Genomic DNA, 27,137 nt, shown 5'->3' on the forward strand with positions numbered 1-27,137 from the left:
TCTCCTCACAAGAATGGTCAAATTGCATGAACTCTGACAAAACCATGACGCAACTCTTATCTTACACCTTACAGGGATGGCCTGATTCTAAAGACCTAATAAGTACTGACGTAAACAAATTCTGGGATGTGCGCCATGAACTTAACATAGACCAAGGTATGTTGTTCAGGAAGGACAAGATCATTCCCCCTGAAGCCATCAAAGATAAAATAATTGATCTGGTTCACGAAGGCCACTTGGGTAGGAGCCTAACTAAAGCCAGGTTACGCGAAGGATACTGGTTCCCCAACATGGACTCACTAGTTGAAAGTCAAACTCAGCCATGCTTGCACCAACAGTGATAAGTCCAAGATACCTAGGAAAACTCCCATATTTCCCATTTCAGTACCAAGCAGACCTTGGGAAAAAAATCGCTCTAGCCATAATGGGTCCCCTAAACCTTCCTAGGGTAACCAAACAATTTGCGTTAGTCCTAGTAGATTATCATTCTCACTGGACTGTAGGTCACCAAAGTCATTACTGCCACTGTCATTCAATGTCTTAGAGAGACCTTTCGCCACGGAGGGGATTCCAGCCTCCATTGTCACGGACAACGGGGTACAGTTTGTATCTCATGCCATGACAGAATTCCTGAACTTGCTAAACATAACGCATATAAAGTCACCACTATATTGCCCCAGGGCAAACAGTCTAGTGGAGAGAATGAACCGTATGGTAAAGGGATGCATCCAACTAGCTAGTAGTAACAATATTCACATTGATCTGGCACTACAAGATATGCTATGGGCCTATCATACCACCCCCAACCAAGTCACAGGAATCTCCCCTTTTTCAGCTCTAAGAGGGAGGAAACCCTGTACTAAGTTTTTCCCCAACTGGCTAGGTGGGGGATCGCATGTCACAATGGACATGCAAGGATTCAAAGACAAAATCAAAAATCACCAAAGCAAGTACAAGGATCACTATGACTCCAAACATGGAACTAAAATGCAAGAATGGAGAATTGGAGATTGGGTTTTCATCAAAAATCCAAGGAGAAGTGATCCTGAGAGTAAATTCTCAAAACCCATGTGCATAACAGAAGTGAGAGGCAACACGGTCATCTTAAACAATGGCCAAACGTGGAGTATGGACAGGTTGGTTAAGTCAAGTCAAGTCAAGTCAAGTCAAGAAACTTTATTCGGTTGTTCTTATTGACAACCATAAAAGCATTTACATTATACATTTATTAACACGATTATTCATTAAAAGAAGAAATCAAATAAAATAGAGTCATAAACAAGACAGATCTACATTAAGCATTCAGAATATTTAAAAGAATCCTTAAAAGAAACAGGAAATAGCAATTCGTGTATCAATACTTTTATCCTTCCATACTGTTTCTGAATTTCATTGCCAGTTTAAAAAAACTACATATATACAAGGTGTATTCACTTCTTAGCAGCTGAAGGAAGTGTAGTGCAGGACGAAATTGTAGAAAATTCAATTTTTTCAAGCAGGGTTTTAAATATAACTTCCTCGGTATAACATAATAGGGACAAAAAAACAAAAAGTGTGCCAGGTCTTGCGGAGACTTATCGTCGCAGCCGCAAGCCGGCAACACTTGCCCACGATGAGATCCCCTAGGAACAGCCAACAGTAAATGAAACAGGTTAAACCTGAACCTTGTCAATAAAAAACGGTCATAACTAGATATTTGCCATGTTAGGTACGGTTCCAAAAGCAATGTACTTTTTATTAGTACGTGATTTCGTACACTATCTTTTTTTAATTCACATGACTCCCTATCCTGGTATCTAGAATCAATAAAAGCCTTCTTGACCGCAATAACATCCAATTTAGTAATGGATTCAGGAAATAAGAAAAGTTCAGGACGACCTAAATCAGTAAAGCATTTATACAAGTACTTTAACCAGGGAACCTTCATCCTGTTATCCCATATAAGTGCATCTCTTAATATAAGCTGGGTGAGTGGTATGTTGTCATTTAGCCAGCAATTCATCCAACATAATAGGGGATTTACTGCAATTTTGTCACATACGAAGGGGACCCCCAATTCCTCATGCACAGAGAAATTTGCCGTACGCCTAGGAACCCTTTATAATTGTTTTAGAAAGTTATTTTCAACTATCTCTAGGGCTTCCAGAGGAGCATATCCCCATATTTCACTACCGTAGCATGCTGTAGTAACACTTTTGGCCTGGTAAAGTTGGAGTAATGCAGCAACTGGACTGTTTCCCATTTTCCTGGAAAAGTCCATTATAGCCGCATTTGCCCTGATAACCTCTCCCTTCTTTTTTTGAATCACGGGTCCCCAATTTAATTGAGTGTCAAAAAGGACCCCAAGGTAAGAGAATGTGTTCGTTGCAGGGATTTGTACTCCATTTACATTTAAGCGATTTGGTTTTTTATTTCCTTGGCCAACCTTCATTGTGTAGGATTTAGAATTATTAATACTTAAATCTCTGTATTTCATGAAAGAAAAAAAGGAGTCTAATAAAATTTGAAGTCCATTGGCGGTCCTAGATAAAAGGACTGCGTCATCCGCATATAGCAGAACCGGCAGTCCCTTTCGGCCAATGTACGGGTAGTCTGTATTAGTACTTAAAAGGTGCTCTTCCAAATCATTTATGTAGAGGTTAAAAAGGAACGGGGCCAGAATGCATCCTTGTCGAACACCCCGATACACTCCAAAGTCTTTTGTCACATTTAGATCTTGTGTGTATCTGACATTCGCTTTGGTGTCAGAATGCATATCTTCTAGCAGATTAACTAAGTTCTGGTCCACACCCATTTTTGCCATGGCTCCCCAGAGCTTCCCGCGACTCACACAATCGAAAGCCGGTTAAGTCACAACTAGATCATAACCCTACTCAGCAAGAATCTCCAGTTACATCTCAACCTACAACCTCTACCTATACCTATACTCAAAGAACACGCAAAACACCTATATGGCTCAAAGACTTTATGATGCACAAATAACCTTTCCTGTCTTTTTCTTCTTGCTGTTATATTTGATATTGCTTCTTCCTTTCCCTGGTTATGCTAAGGGGGGAAGATGTGTTATAACCTGTTACACTTGTTTTACATATCACATTGGTACTTTTACTTTTATTTATAAACATTGTTTACATCATATACTCTGATACCGTCATATAATGTTACTGTCAAGCTAAATAACTTGGTACATTCCACCCCCCTACTCCTGTTCCTGTTGGCACCTTCCGTGTTCTGAGAAGGCTGCTTTAGAATGTTGTGTGAAGTGATTCTCTGGTGGAGAGAGGAGCAGTACGGAATAAAATATTCTAATCTCTGCTGGCCTGCAGTCTTTTTATCAGCATGCTTAGTCAAGAGATTTGGTCTGACTCCAGAACAGTACAGGGTGAAGTTTAGAGGCACCCAGAAATTGAGTTCAAAGTCTTGGGTAGACTTTGTGGACGTTTCAGTAAAGGCACTGGAAGGCTGGATTGTTGGTAACAAAGTTGACACATATGAGGGATTGTATAATTTGTTTTTAAAAGAACACATTTTGACTCATTGTGCAGAAGAGAAGTTACGCCAGTATCTAGTGGACTCTAAGCTGACTGACCCCAGAGAGCTGGGGGAATCAGCTGATGAGTGGGTGAGAACCCGGGTTTCCATTCAGCATCAGGGGGGTGACCAGAAGAAAGGAGGGCAGGTCCCTCCCCAGGGGAAAGCCCAGGGAAATGAAGGTCAAAATCCTAAGGAGTCCTTCAAAGACCCACAAAAACCTGCACAAGGAGGGGGGGGCCCGAGCCAACCCAAATTCAAAGGGAGGGGGTTTCAGGGAAAGCCTGGTAGGTTCTTTGATCCCTCAAAGGTGGGTAAGTGCTTTGACTGTAACCAGCCAGGGCATAAGCAGGGAGATGCTGTCTGCGCCAAGAAGCTCCCCCCTAAAGGCCATCCATAGGGATTGCCAGTGTCAGTGTAGGGGTGGAGGGTGGTGTACAGAACAGGCAGGTGGTGGAAGCAACCTTAGTGTACCTGGGTGGGGTGAGTATTGCCACCCTTGCTGCCTTACCTCCAAACATTCACAAGTACAGGCAGAGGCCTAAAGTGAATGGGACTGAGATTGAGGCTTTCAGAGACACTGGGGCTAGTGTAACTATGGTCCTGGATAAACTGGTGCCACCAGAGAGGTTGTTACCTGGTGAGTTTCACCAGGTGACAAATGCAGATAGCACTACCAAACTCCATCCCATGGCTGTGGTGGATTTGGAATGGGGAGGCGTGACAGGCCCTATGAAGGTAGCTGTGTTAAAGGTGCTCCCGGTCCAGTGTTTACTGGGCAATGATCTTGAAGCCTCCGCGTGGTCAGAGGTGGCGAGAGGACTCCATATGAAAATATTGGAGCTCCCTGAGTGGGTATGTGCTGTGACTAGGTCACAGACTAGCCAGAAGGGAGGGGCTGGACACTTGGACCCTGGAACAAAGGGCCAAGCATCCAAGGACAAGGGCACTGGGTCTGGTGAGCCAGCCCAGGGAACTCCAGAGGTGCAGGAAGAATCTAACCCTGATGGGGAGGATCTGGCCTCTGTGGGAGGGGCTCCATCCCTGCCAGAGCTGTCAGATTTGGCAGAACTGACAGGAGCAGGTGGACCCTCCAGAGAGGAGTTCAGTCAGGGACAGCGTGACTGTCCCACCCTTGAGAGCTTAAGGCAGATTGCTTCTAAGCAAGAGGAGGGGGATGACAGTGGGTTTCACAAACTCTACTGGGAAGATGGACTGCTTTATACTGAGGCCAGAAACCTCAAGGAGGGGGCCACCAGGAGATTGGTGGTGGCCCAGAAGTACAGAGAGTTCATCCTGACTTTGAGTCACGATATCCCCTTGGCAGGAGATTTGGGACGGACAAAGACATGGAACTGGTTGGTGAACCATTTCTACTGGCCCAATATGTCTGAAAAGGTAAAGGAGTTTTGCAGCTCCTGTGTCACCTGTCAGGCCAGTGGCAAGGCAGGGGGCAAGACAAAGGTTCCCCTAATACCACTGCCAGTGGTTGGGGTTCCTTTTGAAAGGGTGGGGATGGACATTGTTGGTCCCCTGGACCCACCTACTGCATCAGGGAATAGGTATATCTTAGTGGTAGTTGACCATACTACTAGATACCCTGAAGCCATACCTCTTAGAACCATTGATGCACCTGCAGTGGCTAGAGCACTGCTTGGTGTGTCCACCAGAGTGGGTTTTCCAAAAGAGGTGGTGTCAGATAGGGGCACGAACTTCCTGTCCAGCTATCTGACTGCTATGTGGGATGAGTGTGGTGTCAATTACAAGTTCACCACCCCCTATCACCCACAAGGAAATGGTTGTTGAGAGATTCAAAAAAACCCTGAAGGGCATGATAAATGGGTTGTCAGAGAAACTCAGGAGGAGATGGGATGTTCTCCTCCCATGCTTACTGTTTGCCTACAGGGAGGTGCCACAGAAAGGGGTTGGTTTCAGTCCTTTTGAGTTGGTGTTTGGACACCCTGTGAGGGGGCCATTGAGCCTGCTAAGAGAGTCTTTAGAGAAGCCTCTTAAAGAAGCTAAGGACAATGTGCTTGATTACGTGCTAGGCCTGAGATCTAGAATGGCAGAGTACATGTACAAGGCAAACAGGAAACTGGAGGCCAGCCAGGAGCTCATGAAGCACTGATATGATCAAAAGGCTACTATGCCTGAGTATACTCCAGGACAGTTGGTGTGGGTGTTGGAGCCTGTGGCTCCCAGGGCCCTCCATGACAAGTGGAGTGGGCCCTATCCAATCTTAGAAAAGAAGGGTGAGGTTACCTATTTGGTTGACCTTGGCAACCCCAGGAACCCTCACAGGGTCCTGCATGTGAATAGATTGAAACCACACCATGACAGGGCAGACATGACCATGTTACTGGCCACTGATGAGGGTGTGGAAGAGGAAACTGAGCCTGTGCCCGACCTCCTCTCCACCAATGTGCAAGATGGGTCAGGGAGGGCGTTGCGCTCTCTCCCAAGTAGACAGACCAGCAGCACAGAGACTGTAAGCAGGTGCTGGAGCAGTTTGCTGGCCTGTTTTCTCTGACCCCAGGCATCACTGAGTGGTGTGTGCACAACATTGACACTGGTGACAGCCGACCTGTCAAAAATAAAATGTACAGGTCGTCTGACCATGTCAGAGCTAGCATTAAAGCTGAGGTTGCTAAGATGCTGGAGCTGGGGGTAATTGAACCGTCTGAGAGTCCATGGGCCAGTCCAGTGGTACTGGTACCTAAACCTAATCCTCAGGGGGGACCCAAGGAGTTACGGTTCTGTGTGGACTACAGAGGTTTGAATGCAGTCACAAAGACGGACGCGCACCCTATACCTAGAGCTGATGAGCTCATTGATAGGTTAGGGGCTGCTAAGTACCTGAGTACTTTTGATTTGACTTCAGGTTACTGGCAGATTGCCCTCACTGATGGAGCAAAGGAGAGGTCAGCATTCTCCACACCAGAGGGACATTATCAGTTCAAGGTAATGCCCTTTGGATTAAAGAATGCACCTGCCACCTTCCAAAGGTTTGTGAACAAGGTCTTGTCTGGGTTGGAACAGTTCAGTGCAGCTTATCTGGATGATATAGCTGTATACAGTTCTACCTGGGGGGATCACTTAAACCACCTAAGGGAAGTGCTTCAGGCCATGCAGCAGGTAGGCCTGACTATTAAGGCAAGCAAGTGCCAAATAGGGCAGAGTTCTGTGGTGTACCTGGGCCACCTGGTAGGTGGGGGGCCAAGAACAGCCTCTCCAAGCTAAAATCCAAACTATTTTGGATTGGACAGCTCCTGTTACCCAGACTCAGGTCAGGGCATTCCTTGGACTGACAGGGTACTATAGAAGGTTTGTTCAAAATTATGGGACCATTGTGAGGACCCTAACAGAACTGACTTCTAAAAAGAGGCCCAAAAAGGTGATTTGGACCCCAGAGTGTCAGACGGCTTTTGACACTCTGAAAGCTGCTATGTGTTCAGCACCAGTGTTACTGGCCCCTGACTACACAAAAGAATTTGTAGTTCAGACTGATGCTTCAGAGCAAGGGATTGGTGCAGTTTTGTCACAGCTGAATGAAGGGAGCCTTGACCAGCCAGTTGCCTTTATTAGCAGGAGGCTTTGTCCCAGAGAGCAGAGGTGGAGTGCCATTGAGAGAGAGGCTTTTGCTGTGGTGTGGTCACTGAAAAAGTTGAGACCATATTTGTTTGGGACTCACTTTCGTGGTCAAACAGACCACAGGCCTCTCAGGTGGCTCATGCAGATGAGAGGGGAGAATCCCAAGCTGTTAAGGTGGTCCATTTCCCTACAGGAAATGGACTTTACAGTGGAACACAGACCTGGGGTTGCCCATGCCAATGCAGATGGACTTTCCAGGTTTTTCCACTTAGCCGATGAGGACTACCAGGGTGTAGGTTAGTAACCCATCACCTTTCGTTTGGGGGGGGGGGCTATGTTGCAAAGTCATCCTGTGCCCTGGGCACCCCCCAACTTTTTGCTGACTGGAACTGGTGGTAACTGACTGACTGACCCTGGGCTCGGTTTAACCAGGCCCAGGGCCAGTGCCAAGCCAAAAGGAACACATTAGAACACAGTTAAGACACCCAACATACACTAGGGTACACTATAGTATGGTGGGGTACCCCTGTAGTTGGCATGACCTACCACCTAAGCCCCTAGTATGTAATAGGGCAGGGGATTGAAACTACCTAGAAGTCTCCAGTATCCTGGGGCATGGCAGTTCAGAGGCCAGCGGATTCTCTGCACCAGCATGTGTGCAGTGCTGAAGCCTAAGGTCAGTTTAAAAGCTGCACTGGTGGCCAGGACAGCTTTTTAAACCTTAAATTGTACCCAAACTCGACTTTGAGGGTAGGGGCCCTTAAAAATTAAAAACCTACCATGTTTTTGCATATTAGGGACCCCCAGGGTCACCCCTAGGTATCCCAGGGGTGGGGGGTCAGTTATCTATAAGGAGCGCCCTTATAAAATGAGTTCTTAGAAGCCTGGGTAAAGTGAAATTTTACATTTCACTCCCCACATTGTCTTAAAGAGGTGGTCAAATTCGACTTTGATGCAGGAAGAATTGGGTAAGGGTGATCTGCAATATTTCTGCAGATTCAGAACCCCTGAAGTCTCCCCTAGTTGCACAGGGGGTGGGAGGTCCGGTAGAAATTTGGGAAATACTTATAAAATATGGTTTTATAAGCCCTGGTGCTACAAAAGTGGTGCAAGTCATTTTCCCCATTGCAAACCACATGGCCCATAGGTTAACATGGTAGGAAGTGATTGATTAATAAATATTGATAGGAGAGGACTAGCCGGACCATTCAAAGACTTCCCAGAATGGTCGTAGTAAATCCAACAATATTATATTGTTGAATTTCTCCTAAAGTGTACATACAATAAGTTATGAGACTTTCTTGTTTGTAAGTCCAAATTCAGCCTTTCAGTGGTCTGCCCTGATTGGTCAGATTTAAGTGGATTAGCCAGGCTGCTGGGAGGGCAGTGATCTGTTCTATAGAAATTCCAGGCTAGGAGGTGGCGTCGTAAACTACGCTCTTCAAAGGCAAGAGGGGAGGCCTGGGTTTTAGTCCACAATGACAGTCTTGACCCAGAGTCAGGACTAGGCTTAAGAAAGGAATTTGCAGATGTTACTGGGATGGTCCATGGAAATGAGATATCCCAGGGGGTGTGTTTAGCCAGCTGTTACCTCCTTGCTGGAAAATCAGCCATTATGGATTTGGAAAGATGATGCATTCTGGGACAAACTAATGCCACACTCCACAGGATGTGGTCATAACTAGGAGGAGTTGCCCTGCTCTCATTGGTCAGCAGTGACCTGGTGCTTGACCCAGAGAATTTTGAATAAGTATCTGAGAGGGGCAGAGCCCTCCAGATCTGCTGCTTTAAACTAAATGAAGCAAGAAGTGCCCTGCTGCGAAGTTAGCTGTGCAAAGATTTCTAAGGCCTGACCTCTGAAGACTGCACCAAGTAAAACTGCAGCCCTGTGGATTACCTTGCTGCAAAAGGACTAAGCGTGGACTCCCTGCAAGCTACAGGTTAACAGAGCTCACCTGGACAGCCCCACAAAGAATTCCAAGACTGGAGTACAGTGGATTTGTAAGGGTTTTGTTCAAGTGGATTGCAGCATTGAAGTTTCACACTTTCAAGGACCCTCTTGGAGATTCCAGAACCTTGGATTGTGTGTTGGATACTTTGGGACCTGCAAGCAGAACGCCAGGAAGGTGTTCTAACTGGACCCCGCTTGCTGAAGAAGGCGGCCCACTACAGTGGTGAGAATTCTTTAGAACAATTTTTAAAGGTGTGTCCCTGACAGAGCAAACAAAAAGACTTAAAGGGGCGCTGTTGGTTTCTAAGCAATATAAAGTGACTAATCTTTAAAAATTCATATATCAGGTTCCCTACAGTGGATTATTTTCGTTTTGGTGTCATTTAAAAGATAAAAATATTACCTATTTTTATAAATTGGTGTTGGATTTTTATTTTGTGGTGTGTCTTGATTATTTACTGAAATGGTGTTTTTAAATGCTTTACATACCTGTCTTTGAAGTTAAGCCTGCCTGCTCGCAGCCACGTTACCAAGGGTTGAGCAAATGAATTATTTTCTAAGACCTATGCTGAGTCCTATCATGTGTTAGTGGCCTTATTGCCAGTGGCAGACCTACATTTGCCGCTACCAATAAACCACTTTCCAACAGGGACATAAAGCCAGTATTAACTATTACAAGGACATCCAATAGTCGAAATAGCCAGGCACCACCAGTTTACAACATAAAGCCAGGATTAACTGTATTGCCACCACCAAGGGCAGCGTTTAGTTACATGCTTTGATGCACAGAACGACCCACCGAGAGATGGTTTGTTTGTGCACAGCCCAACCTTTTTTTGGCGCCCACGTAGCCAACAAAGAGCTGGTCATCCACCCGGAACTGTTGTGTGCGGCTCAGGTAGAAGGCGAGCGTTTGTTTTGAGTCCAGACGGTGGAGCCTCTCTTGCTCTCTGGAAGGATGTGGAGGCGGAAAGTAGGTGGGCAAAGTGATGGTCTGCCCGATGTGGCAGGGCATGACAACCTTTGGCAAGAAAGAAGGACGGGTCCTCAGAACCACCTTGTCCGGATGAATAGAAAGGAAAGGAGGTTTAGAAGAAAGAGGCTGGAGCTCACTCACTCTTCTGGCAGAGGTGATAGCTACCAGGAAAGCCGTCTTGAGAGTGAGAAGACGTAAAGGACAGTTATGAAGGGACTCGAAGAGAGCACACATCAGAAACGTCAAGAAAAGGTTTAAGTCCCACTGAGGCATGATGAACGGCACTGGAGGAAACGTGCGTGCAATGCCTTTTAGAAAACGGTTTACAACCGGGGACATAAAAAGAGAATGCTGATCAGGAAGCCTTAGGAAGGTGGAAATGGCCGAAAGATAACCTTTGATAGTGCCGAGAGCAGAGCCCTGCTGGGCCAAAGAAAGAAGGAACAAAAGAACCTCAGAAAGATGGGCAGAAAGGGGATCCAGAGCCTTCCCTGTGCACCATGCCACAAACTTGTTCCACATAGAACTTATAATAATCTGACCATGGGGATCCTTCTCACATACGCCGCCGCATTTGCAGAATTTTAATATAGGTCCACCTCATTTCGTCTTGGACCTCTTATTAACTTGCTGTGGTGAAATACATTATACACAGCTGAATGACAATTATTAGATAAGGACTACACTTCCACAATCTTTGATGAATAACAAGTTGACCAATAGGACTCAGATGCAACTTAACTTTTTAATTAAGGCATATCTATCTTCCGTGTTTGAAATTGCGCAAGCTGTGGATGACATATCCTAACTAGGAAATAATATAAGCCTTGAGGAAATTACTTTTTAGTAACGAAACAAGTGTGCCTGTTGTGTTTTATTCTGGTCTCTGGATATATGTACAGAAGAAACTCTAACAACGAGCTTTGTGACATGTATCAACAATATGGCATTGTAAAGACAATAACTGTGTAAAATACGATATTAAAACAGCAAAGATATTTCATGTCTTGGATGTTCTCTATTTACAGTTGAATATTGAATTGTGTATTTTGATCACCAAAAGTTGTGACTCTGTAAGAAGGCCAGGACAGGGAATTGTCTCCCATACAAGCACTTGCTTCCATGTAAAACCAAGATCAGAGTGCCGAGGTACAACAATTGTCCAGTTAACGAATAGATGTTACATAGTAAGTAACAGTTTGTGGCATGTATACCTGTAGATACCCATGTTCTGCATAGACTGCCAAGCAGTTCTCCCATAAAGTGGTGGCTACACCGAGGATAATGCAGTAGACTGAAAAAGTGTACTTAGTACAGCCTGGCCCACTTGGGCTGGTTGATGAGCTAGGACATCCACAGAGAAGTGTTTAGTGAACATATGTGGTGTGGACCAGGTAGCTGCCTTATTGATGTCAGCTAGTTGGATGTTTCCTAAAGAAGCCATAGAAGCTTCCTTCCTGCATGTCAAATGTGACCTATGTAGAATGGAGAATTGATTTTTGGCTTTGGCAAAGCAGGTTTGAATACACCTGACTAGTCAAAGTGCCACTCCTGCTTTTGACATAGCCCAACCTTTGTGTGGCTTAGTGCATTAGTGCAGGTGACAAATAGCTGCTGAGTGGTGCGAAAAGTATATAGTACATGAGGGCCCTCTTAACATCTAGTGTACGAACAGCTCTCTCTACTACAGAATCTGGGTACAGAAAGAACACCAGGTTCAGTAGTTTGGTGGAGGTGGAAGGGGGAGACCAGCTGGGGCAAAAACTTTGGGTTAGTCCTCAGGACTACCCTGTATGTGTGAACTTTTAAAAAGGGGTTTTCAAGGCTTCTTTAATGACCAGGATTGTGAACAGCAAAGACTGTTCTGCAGGTATGCTGCCACTGTAGCCAAATATAAGCGAATGGAGGTGCAAGCCAGACTTATACACACATAGGGGGGTGGAGAGACTCACAAAAAAACCCACAAACATCCCCATCAAAACAAAACAAATATAATTGTTTTGAAAATACTGCCCTCACTCACACACCGAAGTATGTGTCATGCTTCATCATAGGGTCTGCTTACAAAACGCCCAGGTGTAGCCACACTTTGGACGGAGCATAGGGGGGGGGGGGGGGTTAAACATAAAAGACCAAATGACACAATACAAAACCAAACAACATATATACATATACAAAAAAGTGATCAGTGAATGTCACCCTGTGACTGGAACTGGTGTGCAACACGTGCAGTTAATCCGGGAAGTGTTTAAAACTGGTTTGAGTATACCAAACAACACTTTATTAATAGGTTCCGCAACCAGGATTAAAAGAAAGGAAAGGATGGGTAATGTTTTCAAGAGAAAATTAGGTTTCTCTAAACAACCCTCCTAATACCGCTGTGGTCAACATGTTTCGACCGACTTACTGCACCAAGAAGGTCGCCCCGGTCTTCTTCAGGACGTGTGTTGCTACCAGTCCTGCTATTGGTCAAGCCGTTGTTCGGTCAAAGTACCAATAAACTGATCATACGAGATTCCAATTGAATCAACATGTGTGGAGGGGATCCCAACAACACAGGAAACATAAGTGAGTTCATTAAAGATGAAAACTCGACATGGCGCCCTGCAGGTAGGTGTCCCAAGAACACAACTATTCTGAGGGAAGAACCTCGTCCGACTGCCTACTCCCGGATCGCCGCGTAGCCAGACTACAGCGTGGCAAATGAATGGGGGTAGCAGACAATGTCCTGTGCTGCAGGCTTCTTCCAGTTTGCTGAATAGCAGGTTTGGGTAGTGGGACGCAGAGCCTCTAAGTATGGACATGCACTCAGTTGGCGAACTGAGATACTTAAACTCTAAGACTTCAGGAACCAGATTGCTAGTTTGAGCTGCCTGGGGTTGGGGTGTCTGACTGTGCCCTAGTGCTGAGTGAGAAGGTCTGGCCTGGCTTCTCATGTGGGACTACTGTCAACATGAGAAAGGTTGTGAACTATGGCTGCCTGGTCCACGTGGGAGCTACCAGAATGAGGTCAAGGGAGGTCTGTCTTAGCCTCCGGACCACGTACAGAAGTAGAGGGAGAGGCAGTAAGCGTAGGAAAATATCCCTGACCAGTTAACCTGTGTTGCCTATGAACTGGGGTTGCAGTAACTTAAGAGGCGAAGCTTGGGCATTTGGCCTTTTCTGTGGTTGGAAAAAGATCTACGGCGCAGCAGCCCCCAATGTTGGAAGTATGGGAGTAGGACTTGGGGGCAGAATTGCCACTAACAGACTTCTAGCTGTGTTCTGCTGCGCAGGTCTGCAAACTCATCATCCACTCCCGGAAGGTACTCCGCTAGCAGGTGAACACTGTGGTGGATCGCCTAATGACAAACGCTCTGCACCAACTTGGAGAGCTGAGGAGGTAGTATGCCCCCCTGTTTCTGAAGGCAATACATGGCAGTCATGTTGTCTGTTCTCATCAGGACTCTTTTGTAATGTACATGGCAGCAAAATGTTCTGAGGGTGAATTGGACTGCCAGTAATTCTAGGTGGTTGATATGAAAGGACTGCAGAGGGGCGTCATATCAGCAGATGCACTTCCAGCACGAGGGAGGCATCTGTGGTAAAGTGCACATGTGGGATTGGGTCTAGAAAGAGCCTGCCCTGCAGCAGGTTGTTGCTGCAGAGAGTGATGGGTGCTGGTCTAAATCAACAGAAGTTCCTCACATTCTCAACCCCCACATGTCCCCCCACTTGTGACCACTGAGCACTTAGGCACTCTTCATGCTCGGAGAACAGTGACGATGCAGGAGGCAATCATCAGGCCAAAGAGGCACATGCCCTCCCTGACCTTTTACTGGCAATTTGGCTAAGAAAGATGCAGCAGGTGCTGGAAGGCTTGGACCCTTGCAGGCCTGGGATAAACTTGTCTGGTGACTGAATTTAGAATTGCCTCTAAAAAAAGGGCTGTATGTGAGTGGGTTGAGGTGGGCTTTGCCCACATTGGTAGTGAAACCAAGGTTTTGGAGGAGATCAAAGGTGATCTGAGTGTGGCAGAGGCACTGCTCCTTGTCCACACTTTATCAGCAAGTCATCGAGGTAAGGAAATACATGGATGCCACTCCTCCAGAGAAGAGCGGCCACCACTGTAAAACATTTGGTAAGACCCAGGGTGCTGAACTGACCCCGAACAGCAGAACTTTGAATTGAAAGTTCTGTCCACTAACACAAACCTGAGGTAGCGGTGACGAGCAGGATGGATTGAGATGTGGAAATTGCCATCCTTCAGGTTGACGGCTGTTTCCGACGGATTACAAAGTACAGGGAGTTTTCCCCTTTGCAGTGGTGGTACAACAGAATAGGCTCTTTAGTCCCTTTGAGCAGTAGGGCGTTTGATTCCTCCTGGAGGAGACACTGGTGGTCGCTTGGAGCATCTACCGGGGTGGGAATGTTCCAGCACAATGAACAGAACTCACAGGTCGGAGCTGATATATTGCCATTTGGTGAGGAACCCCTCTATGTAGCCCCCCACAGGTGTTGTGTGATCGGAGGGAAGGAAAAGGGAGCCACTGCTTGGTGGGAGCGACTCCCTTTGCCACACCGCCTCTGCCTCTTACTGCTTCTATTGCCTCTGGTAGGAGGAAGAGGCTTTCAGAGAGATGGTCTTGGCATCGACCTGAAACTCTGTGTGGCAAAAGAACCGGTGTGGTTATGGGGTCTTGAGGGTTCTCATCGCCTTGGCAGTGTCCATTTTTTTATTTTATATTCTCTAGCATGTGATCAACTGGAGGCCCAAAGAGCTGTTTCTCAGCAAAGGGCATGTTGATCAGGTGCTGCTGGACTTCAGGCTTGAAGCCACAGACAGAGCAAGGAATGCTGGTGGATTAGGATGCTGAGTTAATATTCCTGGCAGTAGGACCAGCTACATCTAGGGCACAGCTAATGGTGTTTTTTTAGAAGGTCTGGCTCTTGGCCACAAGCTCCTGAACCTTTTGCCTATATTAGTTTTGGGAGCTATTGGAGTAGTTTTCATCCTACTGAGCTCGGTCGTACCTCGAGAGCAGGCCGCCGAGTTGGCGATGCGCCAATGTGTGGCAGATTGTGTGGCCACTCTTTTGCCTGCCACACCTATTTACTTGCTTTCTTTACCTGGTGGCAGAGCATCCCCAATACCTTATGCATTCTCTTTTTTATGGGCAGTGTGGACATCCAGAGAGTCGTGGGAAGCTGCTCTCTAATATGAGGGGGGAGGCCTTGTACTTTTTATAAACCCTGGGTGTGATTACTCTGGCCTTAACAGGGTCTTTAAAAGCCTTGTGGGTGGATTTTAACATGCCCTTGACCATAGAAAGCTATTGGGTTTAGCACAGTGTGTGAGAAATTGTCTCCACTAAGAAGTCATCCTCCTCTATGATGGTATGCAAGTCCACATTAGGGAAGATGGCCATCCTCTAAATGGCCTTGTGATACGAGGTAGTATCATCCAGAGGGTAAGTCTTTGTGGGATAGATGTTTGGGTCATTGCTGACAGTAGGAACAAGCCCATAGTCATTCCAAGATTCATTCCAGGGCTCTGCATTGTACAGGGCATCGTATTAGTCTGTAGAATCTATTCGGCTACCCTTCCCGCAGGAGGAATGTGAGAACCCCCTTAGCAGAGGCGGCCTATGTGGTGGGGGTAGTTGATTTGGGTGAAAAGAGAAGGAGAAGGTTGAGAAGATAGGGAGCTGATGCCACAATCTCTATGTTTCTTGGGCTTTGGAAGAGGTGGCAGCTCCAATGCAAACTGCTCTTTGAAGGTAAGCTTCCTCTTGCGAGGAAGAGTGTCTTGTACTTTTATTGTCGGTTGTAAACACATCTTACCCATTTGATGGAGAATGAAATGTCTCCTCTGTCTATTTTCCTCCAACCCCTCCAGGAGGCGCTGTAAAATAGGATGCTCAAGGTCAACAGATCCCAGTGAAGATGGCATCTTGGATGGGCGAGTCAACAGTGATTGGTGTTTCAGCTCCGAAGCTGACCTTTATGTTGACGGCTGTTTATTTAAAAGTCTGTCTCCTTGTCAAAGGGGGTTTTGGTTCTGAATGGTGAGGTCGCACCAGCGACAAGAAACTGTATGGCATCGAGGGCACTGCCGGCGCCAAAGAAGGCCAGGTATTGTGTGGCGGTCTTGGCGTCAGAGACAGAGTCTGCTTTACGACGGTGTCAGCAAAGGCTGGGATGCAGTGGTGGGCAGGAATGGTGTTGGGCTGTTGTTGGGCTTTATGCCAGGCCCTTGAAGGGCGGTGGTCAACAGGTTGGTGAGTGTTATGGGGCGCAGTAATCACAATATGCTCCTTCTAGTATTGTCCCTGTGTGGGTGGCTGGTCGTTGCCCTTGGAATCCGAAGGAGGGCTTGGTTTAGTACTGAAGCAGGCTGGCTGCTCCACAGACTGAGGCACCCGTTTCTTCTTCAGCTTCTACATCAAAAATGTTGAGGTATTGTCGTCTTGACCCTGCACCATCTTTCTCCAAGCAAGCCGCCAGTTGCATTTGAACCTGCGGGTCTGCTTGGACTGGAATGAGAGGTAGGATGAGAACGAGATTTTGTAGTCCAGCAACAAGCAAAGGTTGCGGATTGAGTGGTGATCGTGCCACTAGCATTGGAAGTGGCACTGTGGATAGTACTGAAAAGGGGTCCTGTCCATCATGGCCTGCACATTCTCAAAGCGGGTGGCCGAGGAGAAAGGCCAGCTGGCCGAAACCCAAACAAATATCCAGGACAGAACTGAAAGGATGGAGACATAAAACTGCAAACACAACTTTTCTGTGCTAACAGACATGGAAGCCTCCAGAAGGCCCCAGCGTCAAACGACACCTGGTGTGAACTGGGAGCTTCAGCGACCCATGTCTGAACCCACAGGAGGAAGAAATTAATCTAAAGATGGAACAGATGAACACGCGCAAAACCAGTCACAGGAGGAGTAACACACTGTGACTCAAAAGAAGTATTCGGAAAAAAATAAGTTGTACGTGTCCAACCTCAACACTAGATGTCAGGAGTATACAGAGCATGTGTATCTACATGCAGCAATATATATATATATTTACTTTTCACAGAACGGGTGGGCCTCGCGGGTAGGGCATGCCTCAGTCTCGCAAGAAGTTTGTGAATTGCCTAAAATCTCTCCTTTTCTTCAACACAGAAACAGCTAAGTCACTGTAGATCTGTAGCTTGTAGCCCAATATCTTGTGAATGTGATGGTGTCAGTGCTAAGTACAAGATTAATGAGTTCCTCTTTGTCTCCATAGAAGTGCACACAGTTAAGGATATCTGGTGGTGCTTCTCTACACAGGGCCACACCAGGCACTCTATGTCAAGTCTAGGCTGTTTGGAGGGCCTCTGGTCAGTACCTGAGGTGAAGAGGGAGACTCCTACTGTAGGAGTGAATGACAGAAATCTGAGTTACTAGAAAGGCCCCTTATTATTATACTGTTGCAACATGATTGGTTTTCAAGGTCTTTGGGTTTCAACGGTAGCTCCACATACGTTTTTGAGACCTAAGATCTGCAAGCCAAAATGGTGTTGTTCATCTGTCAAGTTAATGACTATATTTTAAAAGTTGTCCACTTTGCTCCCTAGTGCTCTTACATGTTTATGTAGCTCATGGAGAAACATTTTGAAATCCACTTGGCTCATGGAACTTTTCTCCTTAAAGTTCATCCAGGACTACCTTAGTTACTCCTAGGCTAAGGTGGCTACTGGTGCAGACTCAGGAGACTTCTAAAGGGAGGACCTTATCAAGACACTTGACTTTTCTCCTTTGTCACTCTTGGCTCTCTTTGCACACAGCATATCCCTTGTATGTTGTGTTATCCTCTTCTGTTTGCAGCAATCGTGGACCAACCATGTAAGGAACTAAATGTAATGCTTTGAATAAAATAAACTATCTCAGAATAGAGAGGTGTTTGATTACTTTTGGGAGAGGGTTTGTCAAGGTTGCAGCAACTTATCACATGGTAGCAGCAGAGTTATAGTGCCTGTTGTGATCACTCTAAAAACCTGTGGGGTATTTTGCTGCTGTACAGTGCACACATTCAGAGAGACCTTCCGGCTTTTACCCGGTGCAGAGGATTCCAGTAACCATGATGGGCTTACATGCCTATGCACCCGTTTGTGTCTCTCAGAGCAGTGCAGCATTTTTTCAGCATGTTGGACTTCTACAAGGGCATTCAGCCAAATTATGTTTCATCCGCCTGCGCCCTCTTTCGTCTCTCACAATCGATTGGATCTTCTCAGTCACAGCACCTGTTCCATCTTCTCCATGAAGGTCATATCATCAGGGACGACCCGACATGCAATCCTATCTCAGCACCATGAATACTCTATTCCATACCGCAGCAGCAAGACAGAGAGCATGTAGCTCTCTTCCTACCTCAGCACAGTGTCCTTATTAGGTTCAAACCAACGCAACTCTCGACTTCGGATCCACTGTCTCACTGTGGCAGACTCTGAGTAGGCTCTATATCCACTGATTGTAGCTGGCCCAGTGTGAGGTGAAAGACTAAGTGTGGAAAGGCAGAAGCAGAGCTCGGCCACTCCAAATTCGTTTTTTTCTCCGGCTAGCACCGACACATTTTTAGATCAATGTCAACAACATCAAAACACAGTAAGACAAATCTTTGACTATACTTTGCTTCAACAACATTCAATCATGAATCAAAAATAACACATTAGATCTTGCTTACTTTTAATTTAAAGACACCTTAGTCCATTAAGGACGCACCAAAAATGGAATGATTGTCAGTGTCCATCATTGTGCTTTGGAGGGAGAATGCACAATAACAGGTCAGTACAAGAAAATGTGTGTATTTTGTTAACAATGATTTGCAAAAGCTCTAATTAAACAGATATCTAGCACAAACATTAGTACCATATTTTCTGGAAGGCATTGGTAAATCCTAATGCAGTCAGGTTATAAAATTATACTCTTTCCATTTCAAAGAAATCTTAAGAAACTTAAAGAACTGTGGATTACTTACACATTCTTTTCAGAAACAGTTTGTGCCACTAGCTCATAAATCTGGGAGCTGTTATCCGACATGGAAATTACGAATAACGCCTTATTGTCTGCAGAGAAAGGAAGTAGGCCTGGTCAGAAAGAGTCAGTAACTTAACATCAAATGTTGACAATAAACAGAGAAAGTACACTGCACACATGTACAACTACATGAGCACCTGAGGCACCCCATTTGAAAATGCCCCATCCTCTCATGAATCCCAAAACCTTCATTACCTGACACAGTCACAATAACCCCCTGCTCTTCTCTCTCAAATACTTCATGCTTCGGTTCCCTTTTATTTTTTGTGATATTTTCCAGAGCAGGCATTCTTGGAAAAATATAAATTAAATAAAATAACTTTGCTTTAGTAACTCTCTTTTTGGTGGATTCTCGATCTAACAACTAGCATCAGATTCCTCGCCTTGTGAATATCCCCCGGCACCAGACTTGATTCAAAAACTCCAAAAACAGTGCTCTTGTGGGGCAGGAAGAGGTATTATGGTACTCCGCTCCAGAAGTGACTCACTGAGTCACATTTAAGTGCATCCAATTATTGCTGACGTCAGTTTCTTTTCATATATCTGTCCGCGCTCTTAGACTCTGAACCAGCAGATGAGAAGAAGCAGGGTGCAGATTTCTAAAATTAGGACCTTTTGTGATGGAAAGAGACCAATCCACTGAACGGGGATGTGATGCAGGGCAGAAAGGAATATGCAGATAGAGTATCTGCCAGAAAGAGTGTTAGAAAAAGTAAGTAACATGTTCTTCAGATGGATACTTCTAACTACCAGTTCCTCACCCTGTAAATGGATAGCAAAACAGTTTCTCACAAGGTGGTGGGTCTCTGAACCAGCTCAGATCAAGAAGTCCTACAGGACATAATAGACGAAATGCCCTTCCCATTGCAGCTAGCAATCAAGGAAGTGGTGCTTCATGAATGTGTGCACTGAGGCCCACATATAACCCTGGGAGCCTTAGCTCAGGTGAATTGAAGTCTCAGCCTTTTGGAGGCTGCTTCTTAAGGCAATGTATAGCAGACTTAATACAGAGAACTACCCATCAGGAGATGGTCCATTTCTTCACAGCCTTGCCTTTTTATGTGCCAGAAACCCCCAAAGGAGCTGATCATTCACCAGATGTTCCTTGGTACGATCGATTTATAAGCTCAGTGCTCTCTTGGGATCCAAACAATGAACTCTCTTACCCTTTCGATGGATGAGGCAGTGCAAGGAATGTAGGAAGAGTGATGGTTGGTCAGACAAGAAAAGGCACCACCATCTATGGTAGGAATGCAGGTTGAGTCCGTAACACCAATTTGTCTGGAAAAAAGGTGGTATGAGGATGAACCAAAAGAACCTGAAGCTCACTCATATGGAATGCTGAAGTTATTGCAATCAGAAAGACTTTTTTCACAGTGAGGAGGTGCAGTGAACAACTGTACAATGGCTAGAAAGAGGTACATATTAGGAAAGTTCCAGTCCCATGTGTGGCATTGCAAAGGGCTTTGGTAGAAGATATGTTACAAATGTTTTATAAAACTCAATATAACTGGTGATTTGTACTAGGACGGCTGGACCAGCAGACTTAAAAAAGCCAAAAGGAGAGATGTCAAAAAAGAATGATTCTTACAACTCTATGTTCAGGCATGGTGAGGCAGGTTGCACATTCTCGGGTGCAACACACCCTGCTGCAACAGAAGATCCTACCGAAGCAGCAGCCTAATCAGAGAAGAGATGCTCAAAGTAGATGTTCCAGGTACCACACGCTCCTGACCAAATCTGGAGTCATTAGGATGACTTGGGCCTGGTCATTCCTAATCTTCAGAATTTGGGGCAGGGCGAGTAGTAGAGGAATCGAGTACAGGAGTCCTATGCCTCACTCCTGGCAGAACAAATCTTCCCAACAAGGCTACAACTCCAGTTTGGACATTGCACAATCGAGGGTGGCAAAAAGATCAAGCCACGGTTCCCCACATTACTGGAAGACACCCTGCACCACCTCCATATGTCAGTCCACCCGGCATTTAAAGATCCTGCCTAGTGGGTGAACCACCAAGGAAATGCTGTAACTGATGATTCAACCAGTTCCAGAGACACACAAAACTCCTGCCACAGAAAACTCCCACACCCTGCTTCTTGCAGTACCTCATGGTGGTGCTTTTGGCTGTGAGAACCTGTAGCAGCCTCCCCGTGACAGTGGGTAAAAAGGCTTTGAACGCCAAGCAAATCACCTGCAACACTAGCAAACTGATGTGGAGCTGGGTCTCAGCTGGAGACCAGAATGCTCTGATTTCTACCTCTCCCAGATGGCCTCCCCAAACAGCAGTGATGCATAGGGTTATCAAGAGGACCTGGAGCCTGAAAGAGTGGCCCAGGTGCCTGCCAGAAAGAGAAGAGGCAGTGGGTACAGGAAACTTGCCTCCAAAGTTCCCACGGTCCAGGAGGAGGCAAACCTTGAGGGGGATGCCCTGGAGCACAAGGGACTAAGTGGCCAAACTGGGGGGCCTGCCTGAGCTGACCCAATGACAGCAGGACAGGGGGGCCCTCTTGGGAGGAATTCTCAAGTAACAGCAGGAATGACCTTCTCTTGTTGGTTTACGGTATCAGGTTGCAAACCAGACAGCAGGTGATCAGTTTGGATCACATTGGATTTACTGGGAGAATGGTCTCCTGTATAGTGAGTCTAAGGTTGCTGAGCCTGGGTTAGCCCATGTGCTGGTGGTATCCCAGTGCTTCAGAGCCTTCCTACTGGGTCTGGCTCATGATGTGCCTTGGGGAAGGGCATCTGGGGCAAGACAAGACCTTTGAAAAGCTTGTCACCCACTTTTACTGGCCCTGGATGTGCAAAGACTCCAACACCCATTGTAGGACTTGCCAGGCAAGTGGAAAGAGTGGGAGGAAGTGCAAGGCTCCTCTCCAACCTTTCCCTGTCATCAGCACCCCATTTTAGAGGGTGGGTATCAACATTGTGGGGCCTCTGGACCCCAAGACAGTCATGGGCAACAGGTTCATCCTGGTCTTGGTGGCCCATGCCACCTGGTACCCCGAAGCCATCCCTCCCTGGACTCTGATGGCCCCTGTGGTGCGTCGGGCGTTGATGGGGCTATTCTCCCATGTGGGATTCCACAGAGAGGTGATGTCTGACCAGGGGACCAATTTCATATCTACTTATATGAAATCCCTGTGGCAAAGGTGCAGTGTTACCTATAAGTTCACCACTCCTTACCACCCCCAAAGAAAACAAGCTGGTGAAGAGATTTAACCGGACCCTGAAGGGCACGATTATAGGTGAACCCATGAGGCATAAGTGGGATGTCCTTTTACCATGCCTGTTTGCTTACAGGGAGGTACTGCAGAAGTCTTTCGGGTTCAGTCCCTTTGAGCTTCTTGTAGGAAGCTGGCTCTGTATATACAATACAAAAATGAGGTAAACTGTGCACAGAGTCCAGTGGACCCCCAAAGGTAGGCAGAGGTAAAAGTAGATAGCTCCTTACTTTCTATTTGTGGTAGTGTGGGTGAGCAGTGAGGCTTTATCGGAGGGTAGCGTTAAGCATTTGTTGTACCCACTGTAGGAAGCTGGCTCTGTATATACTACACCAAAATGAATTATAGTGTGCACAGAGTTCAGTGCAATCCCAAAGGTAGGCAGAGGTAAAAGTAGATAGCACCATACTTTCTATTTGTGGTAGTGTGGGCGAGCAGTAAGGCTTTATCAGAGGGTAGTGTTCAATCAATCAATCAATCAATCAATCATATAATTTGTAAAGCGCACTACTCACCCGTGAGGGTCTCAAGGCGCTGGGGTGGGGAATGCTGCTATTGCTCGAAAAGCCATGTCTTGAGGAGTTTTCTGAAGGTCAGTAGGTCTTGGGTCTGCCAAGGTGGATGGGGAGGGTGTTCCAGGTCTTGGCGGTGAGGTGGGAGAACGATCTGCCGCCGGAGGTCGCTCTTCGGAAGCGGGGGCAGTGGCGAGGGCGAGGTTGGCGGCGGGAGCTGGCGAGTGGGGGTGTAGAAGCCAAGTAGTCTGTTGAGGTACGTTGGTCTGGTGTTGTGGAGTGCCTTGTGAGCGTGGATGAGGAGCTTGAAGGTTATCCTCTTGTTGACCGGGAGCCAGTGCAGGTCTCTAAGGTGGGGTGTGTTGTGGCTGCGGCGAGGGATGTCAAGGATCAGGTATGCAGAGGCATTCTGGATGCATTGGAGCCGTCTCAGGAGTTTGGCAGAGGCTCCTGCGCAGAGGGCGTTTCCGTAGTTCAACCTGCTGCTGACGAGGGCGTGGGTGACTGTTCTTCTCGTTTCAGTCGGGATCCACTTGTAGATCCTGCGGAGCATGCGGAGCGTGTTGAAGCAGGAGGAGGAGACGGCGCTGACCTGTTTAGTCATGGAGAGGGTAGAGTTGAGGATGACCCCTAGGTTGCATGCGTGGTCGGTGGGTGTTGGGGCGGTTCCCAGTGTCGTCGGCCACCAGGAGTTGTCCCAGGCCGAAGGGGTGGATCCGAGGATGAGGACCTCCGTCTTGTACGAGTTCAGCTTCAGTGAGCTGTTCCTCATCCATTCAGTGACGGCCTTCATTCCTTCTTGAAGGTTGGTTTTTGGCGGTTTGGGGAACCTTGGTGAAGGAGAGGATCAGCTGGGTGTCATCGGCGTAGGAGATGATGTTGAGGTTGTGCCGACGGGCGACGTGGGCGAGCGGTGCCCTGTAGATGTTAAACAGAGTTGGGCTGAGAGATGAGCCCTGGGGTACGCCACAGATGATCTCAGTGGCTTCGGAGTGGAAGGGGGAAGGCGGACGCTCTGTGTTGTGCCAGAAAGGAAGGAGGTGGTCCAGTTCGTAGTGTGTGGTGGCAGACCATGTCGAAGGCGGCTGACAGGTCCAGGAGGATGAGGGCCGCGTTTCTCCGTTGCCCAGCAGGGAGTTGATGTCATCGGTGGCGGCGATGAGGGCAGTCTCGGTGCTGTGATTGCTGCGGAACCCGGACTGTGAAGGGTCCAGGACGTTGTTCTCCTCGAGGTAGCGGGTCAGTTGTTTGTCGACGGTCTTCTCGATGACCTTTGCCGGGAATGGGAGCAGGGAGATGGGCCGGATGTTCTTGAGGTCCTTGGGGTCAGCCTTGGGATTCTTTAGTAAGGCGTTGACCTCGGCATGCTTCCAGCTCTCCGGGAAGGTTGCTGTCTCGAAGGAGGTGTTGATGACTTTCCGAAGATGGGGTGTGATGGCTGTGCTGGCTTTGTTGAAGATGTGGTGTGGGCATGGGTCTGAGGGAGATCCGGAGTGGATGGTGTTCATGATCTTGATGGTGTTGTCGTCCTTGATGTTGGTCCAGGAGAGCAGGCGGTTGGTGCAGATGGTGATCGTGGGGGCGGAGGTCTCAGTGGTTGTCGGGGCGGTCGTGGCGCTGAAGCCGTTGTGGATGTCTGCGATCCTGCGGTGGAAGTAGGTGGCCAGCGAGTCGCACAGGTCTTGCGAGGGTCGGGCGTCGTTGGTGTTGGAGCTGGTGTTGGAGAGTTCCTTCACGATGTTGAAGACCTCTTTGCTGTTGTGCGCGTTGTTGTCTAGGAGGCCCTTTTGGCGGATCTGATGAGGTGATAGTGTTTGCGGGTGGGGTTCTTGTGGGCTGCGTGGCTGTCCAGTGTTCGTTCACGGAGTCAGATCTTCTCCAGCTTTTGGCAGGTTTGCTTGGAAGCCCGGAGGTCTTCAGTGAACCAGCTGGCTTTCTTGTTGGTGTGACTGTTGGAAGTTTTTTTTGATCGGGGCGAGGGTGTTGGCACAGTCGTTGATCCACTGTCTGAGGTTGTGGGCGGCGGTGTCGGGCTCAGTGGGTGAGCTCTGGGCGAGGGAGGTGGTTAGCTGATCTTCTGTGACTTTTCTCCAGCAGCAGCGAGGCATCTGTTGGGTGCGATGGTGTGTGGTGGGTTTCTTTAAGGTGAAGTGGATACAGCGATGGTAGGTCCAGTGGAGTTTGGTGGTGTGGTTGAAGGAGATGAGGGGGCTTGCGGAGAAGATGGGGTCAAGCGTGTGACCGGCGGAGTGGGTGGGTGTTGTGACGCGTTGTCTGAGTCCGAGGTTGACTAGGTTGTCGATCAGGGTGGTGGAGTTGGTGTCGTCGTTGTTCTCGAGGTGGAAGTTCAGGTCCCCGAGGAGGATGTAGTCTGTGGAGGCGAGGGCGTGTGTGCTGACTAAGTCGACGATGGATTAGCTGAACTGTGGTCGAGGGGGGTCTGCAGATGAGGCTTCCTCTGAGGGTGGTGTTGGGATCGGTGTGGATCTGGAAGTGCGGTGTTCGGCGGTGCAGAGGGTGTCGTTGGCGTTGGTCGAGACTCAGAGTGTTCCTGTGGACGATGGCGATTCCTCCTCCTGCTCCGTTGGTGCGGTCCCTGCGGGTGATCTTGTAGCCTTCCGGGACGACTATGGCTATGTCGGGTGCTGAGTCGGGGTTCAGCCAGGTCTCTGTCAGGAAGGCGACGTCTGGGGATGTTGAGTCGAGTAGGTCCCAGAGTTCAACGGCTTGTTTGCGGGCAGAGCAGGTGTTAAGAAGGATGCATCTGAGGTGGTTGGGTTCTTTCCTGGTCATCAGCATGGTGGGGCGGATGCTTGTGAAGCTGCAGTTCCGGCAGGTGAAAGCTCCGTGGGTGCGCTTCAGGGCGGCCAGGAAGCAGGTGTGTGATCGTCCGGTGTTGAGTGCGTGGAGGGTTCTGGCATCGTATCGGTGTCGGGCGTCGTGGCATTTCCGCTGTCCAGGAGTCCTGGTGCAGGGTGCGGTCCTGGCGCAGGGCGCGGTCCAGGCATGGACCGGCGCAGACGGGCTTGCCTTAGGCTGACCTTTGGCACGCCAGCGGCGCGGTCTCCATATGAGGGGATGTGGGAGGGAGGAGCAGCTGGGAGGCAGGAGCGGGGCGGTGAATGTGATTGCAGGGGGGCTGGACCGCAGGGACGCAGCGGTGGGAAAAACAGGCGGGCTGCAGGACAACTGGGCACAGGAAGGAAAATCATGTTTAGGAAAGAAAACAAGTATAGGCACAGAGGAATAAACACAAGTCTGGGCAAGAAAGCAAGTATAGGCACAGGTGAATAAAAACAAGTCTGGGCAAGAAAGCAAGTACAGGCACAGAGGAATAAAAACAAGTCTGGGCAAAAAAAACAAGTTAGGCACAGGGGAAAAACACAAGATTAGGCAAAAACAATGCAGGCAGAGCAGTGCAGCAGCGTGGGGAGCGACCTGCCTGCGAGCAGGGTCAGTGTACACACTCAATCAGCAAATGATGTCACACACTCAAAGACTGAACTCAGACCAATTTTGTTTGTATAAAAATATTATTAAGCTATTTTATTTATTTCCAGAACCAAGCCAAGCCTGGCACAGGTAAGTGAAATTAACACTTTGCAAAATCTTATGCAGTGTTTTACAATTGAATGCAGGTTCAAATGCATCTGATTGAAATACAGGTACGTCAAAATGTCGAAATTACTTTTCAGATTACTTTTTAAGTTACTTTTCCTACTCCGTGTGATCTGTCTAGAAATCACACTGGGAAGGTAAGTAAATCAGTTTTATGTACAGTTGCACATTTTCAGGTTTTCACACAAATCAACTCCACACTTAAAACGTTTTTCAAGGAAAATTAGTCAATGTATTCCTATGGAGAGAAGGAATATGCTACTTACCAGTATGCATCTGTTCTTGGCATGTAGAGCTGCAGAGTCGTATACTGTGCATTAGATCGCCACCTGGTGTTGGGCTCAGATGATTGCAGGTTGTTGTCTTCTTGGAAGAAGTCTTTGTAGTCACGAGATAGGTGACTCCTCCCTTGGACAATACTACGCATGGTCATCGACTCCATCCTCAGATTGTTTTTCGCCATGATGGGAAATGATGGAGTTAGTAGGAGTAAAGATAAAGAAAGGATGTCCATGCGTGTGCATCTAAATAAGATGATAACTGGAACGGATACAAGACCCAGAGAGGCGGGCGTATACGACTCTGCAGCTCTACATGCCAAGAACAGATGCATACTGGTAAGTAGCATATTCCGTTCGAGGCATATGAGCTGCAGATGGTATACTGTGCATTGATTGTGCAGCAGTGTCTCC

At 47.4% G+C, this 27,137-nt stretch overlaps 1 protein-coding gene across 3 annotated transcripts in view; it reads right to left on the reverse strand.

Annotated features, from left to right (window-relative positions):
• Window positions 1-27,137, reverse strand: part of ARHGEF12 (Rho guanine nucleotide exchange factor 12) — a 926,126-nt gene that overhangs the window by 210,390 nt on the left and 688,599 nt on the right. For all 3 annotated transcript variants that reach the window (XM_078682163.1, XM_078682161.1, XM_078682160.1), the window contains one exon: window positions 19,032-19,119. In XM_078682163.1, the coding sequence (XP_078538289.1) occupies window positions 19,032-19,119 (88 nt within the window). The remainder of the gene's footprint in view (window positions 1-19,031; window positions 19,120-27,137) is intronic.

Source organism: Lissotriton helveticus, chromosome 3_1 (assembly GCF_964261635.1).
Source record: "Lissotriton helveticus chromosome 3_1, aLisHel1.1, whole genome shotgun sequence".
NCBI classification, from domain to species: domain Eukaryota; kingdom Metazoa; phylum Chordata; class Amphibia; order Caudata; family Salamandridae; genus Lissotriton; species Lissotriton helveticus.